The 7,500-nt window shown below is 41.1% G+C and overlaps 1 protein-coding gene across 9 annotated transcripts in view; it reads right to left on the reverse strand.

Annotated features, from left to right (window-relative positions):
- The window catches only part of MACF1 (microtubule actin crosslinking factor 1), a 421,177-nt gene that overhangs the window by 259,721 nt on the left and 153,956 nt on the right, over positions 1–7,500 (reverse strand). For all 9 annotated transcript variants that reach the window (XM_017508009.2, XM_017508022.2, XM_037731187.1 and 6 more), the window contains one exon: positions 423–484. In XM_017508009.2, coding sequence (XP_017363498.1) covers positions 423–484 — 62 coding nt within the window. The remainder of the gene's footprint in view (positions 1–422; positions 485–7,500) is intronic.

A 7,500-nucleotide genomic window follows, 5' to 3' on the forward strand; every position in this document is an offset into this window, starting at 1 on the left:
AAAAAAAAAGAATAGGCTTATAAAGTAATGTATAAAGCTAGGGGTAAACTGTTCTTTGAATTTTTAAAAATCATCCATGGTATCTTCAGCCTCTGCCTCCTGATGTAATGGTATGTAATACTGTCTTTACCAAGAAGCAGATCAATACAAGTTTCCATACCATTATGATATATTAGTTTTCAAAAAGCTAGGCATGGTGACTCATGCCTGTAATCCCAGCACTTTGGAGGCTGAGGCAGGAGGATTGCTTGAACTCAGGTGTTTGAGAACAGCCTGGGCAACATCTTCTCTATTAAAAAAGATAAGAATAGAAAAGAATAGACTTCAGCACACAACAAACAATCTAAACCATCTGAAAGAAGGAATGGCAGGTCCAGATGAGAGCAGTGAGATCTAGGGCAGCAAATATGAAGGGGTCCTACCTTCATCAAGTGCTTGTTGACCCACTTGGTGAATGTTTTCTTCTGAACCCGGTCCCGTTCATCTGTAAAAGAAACATAGAGAAGGCACTGGCTTAGTGCTACCCAGGCAATGGGTTCCCACACCGCTGCCCTGCCCATACCTTTGTTTCTCTAGGACAATTTACCCACATAACTGTGGGACAGTGACTTCTTAGGAAGGTTTGGCCTATCTGAACTTCCTCTTTGGTCCTGATCACATTGTCACTTTACAAATCAGACAGAATCATCATGTGCCTCAAATATCATATCATGACAAAATCTCCTTAGCATGATAATTTGAGCAGAGCAGGGAACAGAGTGATTCCCCACTTCCCTCACAACAAGCTTCAAAAACCCAAAGCCGTGATACCAGCAACAGACAGGTGGCCTTGGCATTTGAGACACAAATATTACAGTAGTTAAAATGTCACTCTTCATGTGCAGATATGCCTGAGTAATGCCAAACTCCCTCCCTCTCCTACCCCAGTACTTCCTGCATTCCAATTTCTTTACCAGTCATGAACAAAACAACCAAACTCTCAAAGCTGCCCAGTTTACCCCCACTGCACGTCTCTTCTCTCTCTCCCTTCTCCTAACTCTCAGAGAAGCAACTCCCTTTCTTTCTCAAGTTTTTTTTTTTTTTTTTTTTTTTTTTTTTTTTTTTTTTTTTTTTTTTAAACCTCTTTAACAGAAACATGACTTTCAATACTTGACAATGACTGCTCCACAGAGGCCTTATCCTGTAGAGGACTTACTTTCTCCTACTCCTACCAAATTCCCAGGGCCACTTCTAGACAACTGAGCCATCAGCCCTGCTCCTTTTCTATTTTTGGAAGCCCACATCATACCGTGTGACATCTTTTTCAAATCATCCTGTCATTTACAATGCCCTGCTGCCCTTCCACATGGCAAATCTACTCTAACCTTCCCTGATGACTTGGTTCATTTATCTCTACATATATATGAACATGTATGTGACAATGCATATGCGCCTACTTGGCTTCACTGACATTCATCTCCAATTAATGTCCAGCCACCACACTGCCACATTTTGGGCCTGACTCCTTCCCCAAGCATACCTTTATCCACCTCTTATATCTATCTAGCACTTAACATTATCCATCTCACATGGCCTCTCCTAATCATTCTCAACCTTCAGTCACTCCATTCTTATTTTACCCTATTCATTAAGAACATATACAGCCAGGCATGGTGGCTCCTGTAATCCCAGTAGTTTGGGAGGCCATGGCTGGCAGATCACTTGAGCTGAGTTCGAGACCAGCCTGACCAACATGGTGAAACCCCACCTCTCCTAAAAATACAAAACTTGGCCGGGTATGGTGGTGTGCACCTGTAATCCCAGCAACTCAGGGGGCGGGGGGATTGCTTGAATCTGGGAAACAGAGGTTGCAGTGAGCCATGATCACACCACTGCACTCCAGCCAGGGTGACAGAGTGAGACACAGTCTCATAAAAAGAAAAAGAACTCTAAAATTATTCCAGTCCATGCTAGACAACATGGTTATGCAATTCAAAGCTACCATCACTAATACCCCAGGGACTTTCACCTGCCTAACCGCCTACTACTACATTCACTGTGACAATCAAAGGTTACCACTGCCTGCTGCTTGACTCTTCCATATCTTTTCCAAGACAGAGAACATTTCAGAAGAAAGTTGCAGAGGTATATAAATCTGGTTCGCTAGTAATTCATACAAGCTTCAGCCAGGTTCTCTCTCTCCAATGCTTAGTTATTTTCTTCTTATTGATCCCCTAGGAAAAGCCAACATAGTGCCATTCCAAGCAATGCCAATGCTTGTTCTACATCTCAGGTGAATATGCTTATATACTTATTTTTTTTCTGAGTTTATAGCCATTCAATAAGCATTTTCTTATCTTGGTCTCTGGTTTTATCTTCGCATCCTTATTTTCAGCCTTGAATCCCTTCTTGCTTGGCAAGGAACAATTTTCTTTCTACTATAAACCATAGAGCTAAGGAAAGGACCTTAGATATTACATAGTCTAATTCTCTGCTGACACACAAATCCCTTCAACAACAAAGAATCATAAGTTCATATTGAAAGGTCTGTCCAAATATGTCATACATCTCCAACAGTCTTGCTGTTTAAAATTTAGGATAATAGAGAATTCACTAACTCATAAGACAATGTACCAATGTAATAGTTCTATAAAATGTCATACTCTGCTTTTATAACTTCTACCTACTCTCATTTGAGACTGTTAGAAGCATTATTAGACTTAAAAGTTTAATCCATCTTTCATTTAAGACTCCTGAAAGTATTTGAAATCAGGATTCTTATTAGATTTAACCACTGTCATTCCAACATATTTTGATCTTTTTAGATGCTGACTCACTTATCCAAAATCTTCATCATCCTTTCCAAGCCCGTGTCACCTGCAAACTGAATCAGAACCAGCTTTTAACCACAGTCTCATTGAAATCACTGACACTTTGCTCATACAACTTATTTTCCCTTCATGTCAGGCTACTTCTCTTCCTCTTCATCTCTCCAAATGCTATATATTCTTTAAAATCCAGCTCATTCATTCACTCATTTATACTTTTTTTGTTTGTTTTTGAGACAGTTTCGCTTGTCACCCAGGCTGAAGTGCAATGGTGCAATCTTGGCTCCAGTGCAACTCTGCCTCCTGGATTCCAGCAATTCTACTGCCTCAGCCTCTGGAGTAGCTGGGATTACAGGTGCCCACCACCATGCCCAGCTAATTTTTTTTTTTTTTTTTAGACAGAGCCTTGCTCTGTCACCCAGGCTGGGGTGCAGTGGCGTGATCTCTGCTCACTGCAACCTCCACCACCCGTGTTTAAATGATTCTCCCACCTCAGTCTCCCAAGTAGCTGGGACTACAGGCATGCACCACCATGCCCAGCAAATTTTTGTATTTTTAGTAGAGAGACGGGGGTTTCACCATGTTGGTCAGGCTGCTCTCGAACTCCCGACCTAAGGTGATCCACCCGCCTCAGCCTCCCAAAGTGCTGGGATTACAGGCATGCACTACCATGCCTGGCCTCATTTATTCTTTAAATAAATCTTTATCAAGGACCTCACTGCTAGGTCCTTTTGATTCTGGTAACAGAAATACCAAAGTCATAGTCCCTACCATTAAAAGAGATGACAGTAGGGCAAAGAAGAGAAATAACTTCAAAGTGGTTTGACAAGTGCTGTAACAGTTAAGCACAGAGTACTCATGAACATAAGAGGTTAAGCCTACCGGGGTAAGGACAGGAAATATGGGGGAACCTAATAAAGTTTCCAAGAGGAGTGACTCTATCTAACCTTAAAAGATGAGTATAAGCCTGCTGGCGCAGTGGCTCACGCCTGTAATCCCAGCACTTTGGGAGGCTGAGGCAGGTGGATCACAAGGTCAGGAGATGGAGACCATCCTGGCTAACACGTTGAAACCCCATCTCACTAAAAATATAAAAAATTAGCCAGGCGTGGGGGCACATGCCTGTAGTCCCAGCTACTCGGGAGGCTGACGCAAGAGAATTGCTTCAACCTGGGATGTGGAGGTTGTAGTGAGTAGAGATCCCGCCACTACACTCCAGCCTGGCAACAGAGTGAGACTCTGTCTCAAAAAAATAAGTCAGATGGAGAAGAGAAGGGACAAAGTTGCTACATGAAGTTACAGCTAATGCAATTTCATGGAGACAAGAAAAAGCTTATGTTCAAAGAACTGCACAGAATTAGGAATGGTTGAAAGACATGCTTATTAGGTAGCGGCAATATTTAAAACTGAATAGGATGCTATGGGCCAAATCATGACCTTTCATGACAACCTTAAGGAACCCGAACTTTATCCTATAGGTAAGGGTAACCATTGAAAGATTTTAAATTGGAGAATGACATGATCATATTTGTGTTTAAGAAAAATTCTGACTGCCTTTTCTGACAGCTCCAGTTCTCAACAGTCTCTGTGTCCTCCAAATATCTATGTTACTTCCTGGGCTAATCTTACTCAATCAGCACTTACATAATTATATAGTGTTCTGAACTTTTAATATGCTTATTCTTATATTACCAGTGAGATCATTAACTCCTTGAAGAGACCATGGTTTACTTTTTCGTATTTTCCACAACTCTATATATTAAGACCTAAAACATAAAACCAGACAGTTTTCTGGATTGGCCAAGTATGATTAGAAGACTGGCTAAGGAAACACACAAAATGAAATCAAAACTGAGTTACCTACAAAAATCTAGTTCAATATGTAAAAATCCCAAAACCCTGCCAGGCAAGGTGGTTCATGCCTGTAATCCTAGCACTTTGGGAGGCCGAAGCAGAAGGATCACTGGAGGCCGGGATTTGAGACTGCAGTGAGCTGTGACTGTGCCACGGCACTACAGCCGGGGCAACAGACTGAGACCCTCTTTGAAAAAACGAAAAACAACACCACCCCATTAAATATCACTTGTGTGCTAGGGTAAGAAGACATGATGGAAAACTTAGAGCTAACTAAAGTTGTTTCCATTACATTTTCACACAATATGAGGTCCACTCTGCTTCATTATATTAACGACCTTCATAGCCCAAAACAGTCTGATTCTAATTTACAAAATTCTCACTCTGAAGACATACGTGTTCTTTTCTTTTTATAATTTCTTTTTTATTTTATTTATTTTTATTTTATTTATTTATTTTTTTGAGACAGAGTTTCGCTCTTGTTACCCAGGCTGGAGTGCAATGGCGCGATCTCGGCTCACCGCAACCTCCGCCTCCTGGGTTCAGGCAATTCTCCTGCCTCAGCCTCCTGAGTAGCTGGGATTACAGGCATGCGCCACCATGCCCAGCTAATTTTTTGTATTTTTAGTAGAGACGGGGTTTCACCATGTTGACCAGGATGGTCTCGATCTCTTGACCACGTGATCCACCCGCCTCGGCCTCCCAAAGTGCTGGAATTACAGGCTTGAGCCACCGCGCCCGGCCCTATAATTTCTTTTTTAATAAAAGCTATGTATGTTTGCTATAATAGGTCAAACAATACACAGATGAAAAAATTAAAAATTAACAGATTTTCTCTTAAACTAGTATTTTAAAGGAGATGGAATTCATTTGCTTTCTTATCCACTGCCTTATTTCGTTTAGACCTGAATGTGTGAGTAGCATGATTCTTTTTAATTTTACTACCCATAAATTATTCTGTTAATCTACCAAGGCCTTCCATAAGGGTAATGTACTAAGGAAACCTGATGGTCTCATATCAATCATGTTCCAAAAGCTAAAAAGCTGACTTTCAGTTCAGGAGAGATATTGAAGTACTTATTCTGAATAAGACTTCCCAAGACTAGCTAGCCTGCTTAGAGCTGAGCCATAAGGTCCTCAGAAAAGGGTTTTATAGAATTCCTCTGCCTATAACAGCTGGAGGATCATTTTTTTGGATCCTATGTTGGTATGCCCATTGATTACATGAAAGTTATTTGCTGGTTTAAACTTCGGGATAAAAGAATATTACAGTGCCTGGAGTTTAACATCATAATTTTTAACAAGGAAATCCAAGAAGCAACCTTAAGAATTATGCTGACCTGCAGAATAATAGCTTAGACTCTCCAACTATTTAATAAGTTTTAGATTGGCTCCTTACTCATAAATCCCTAGTTTAATTCCAGGCCTAGCAAAGATCTTTCTGCCTAACACTGAAGGTTAGGAAGAAAGGTAAAACTGAGGTAAAACTCTCAGAAAGCTTTCTTATATAAGAGGAAAACTGGCAAAGGAAAGGTGATATTCATTTTAATGTTCTTTATAGGCCGGGCGTGGTGGCTCACGCCTGTAATCTAAGCACTTTGGAGGCCAAGGCGGGCGGATCACCTGAGGTCGGGAGTTCAAGACCAGCCTGACCAACATAGTCAAATCCCATCTTTAAAAAAAAATTAAAAGAAGAATGTTCTTTATAATCTCAGACCCACCAACGGCTATAAACAAATAAGGGAGAGCCCACTGCCCACCACCAGCATCTCTACAGAAGCAGAGAACCAAACTGCCCATCTAATTTTCAGAGTTAAAGCTTTAAAACTTATTAATTACTTAGGGGTTACTGAATTAGAAGGCTTAAATTAGAAAAAAATTGCTTTTTGTTGTTGTTTTGTACAAGACGGGGTCTCATTCTATTTCCCAGGCTGGAACACAGAGGCATGATCATAGTTCACCACAGCCTCAAACTCCTAGGCTCAAGCGATCCAGCCTCCCAAATATGTAGTACTACAGGTGCATGCCACCATGTCTGGCTAATTTTTAAATTTTTTGTAGAGATAAGATGTCAGTATGTTGTCCAGGCTGGTCTCAAACTCCTGGCCTCATGAGATCCTCCGACCTCAGCCTCCCAAAGTGATGGGCATAAGTACTTACAGACATAAGCCACCATACCTGGCCTAATTAGAAGGGTTTAATGCTTGTTACCAACTTTATTGATCTCCATCAACAAAGGTCTCTGGGCATCGTGCTACCAATACCTACCCTAATTTTATTTTCATTGGCAGAGCTGTCCCTTTTCAGAACCTAGGTCAGTCCTTCTACCTAATCTGGATCTCATCGCTGCTCTTCTCCTTGGGAACCTTAATCCAATAATATTTCCTAGACTGTATATCTTCAACTGCTCACTCTCTACTGGTTCTCTCCTGTTGGTTTCTACACAAGTATGATGACAATGCTCAGACTCCACCTCCCCACCTCCTATTTATTCCATGTGACCTGACTTCCAGCCGCACAAATTCACTGAAACTGCTCTCCCCATAGTCACCTAATTGCCAACCTAATGGATAATTTTGAGTTCTATCTCACTTAAACTCTCTGTAGCAGAAGACACTGCTAATCATTCCTTCAACTTTTAAATCCCCTCTCTTTCTCTTGAATCTGAGACTCCACTCTACCCTAGTTTTCCTCCATCTTCTTTGGTTGTTTCTTCTCTCCTGTTCATCCCTTAAACGCTACTCATCCTTAGCCATCTTATCTTTTCATTCTGTATTACAGCTTCTTCAGACGTCCAAGAACCCAAGAGTCCACTAAATGGGTTGTGGAGAGGGAGTAT

This window comes from Cebus imitator, unplaced genomic scaffold (genome assembly GCF_001604975.1).
Source record: "Cebus imitator isolate Cc_AM_T3 unplaced genomic scaffold, Cebus_imitator-1.0 Scaffold385, whole genome shotgun sequence".
Lineage (NCBI taxonomy): Eukaryota > Metazoa > Chordata > Mammalia > Primates > Cebidae > Cebus > Cebus imitator.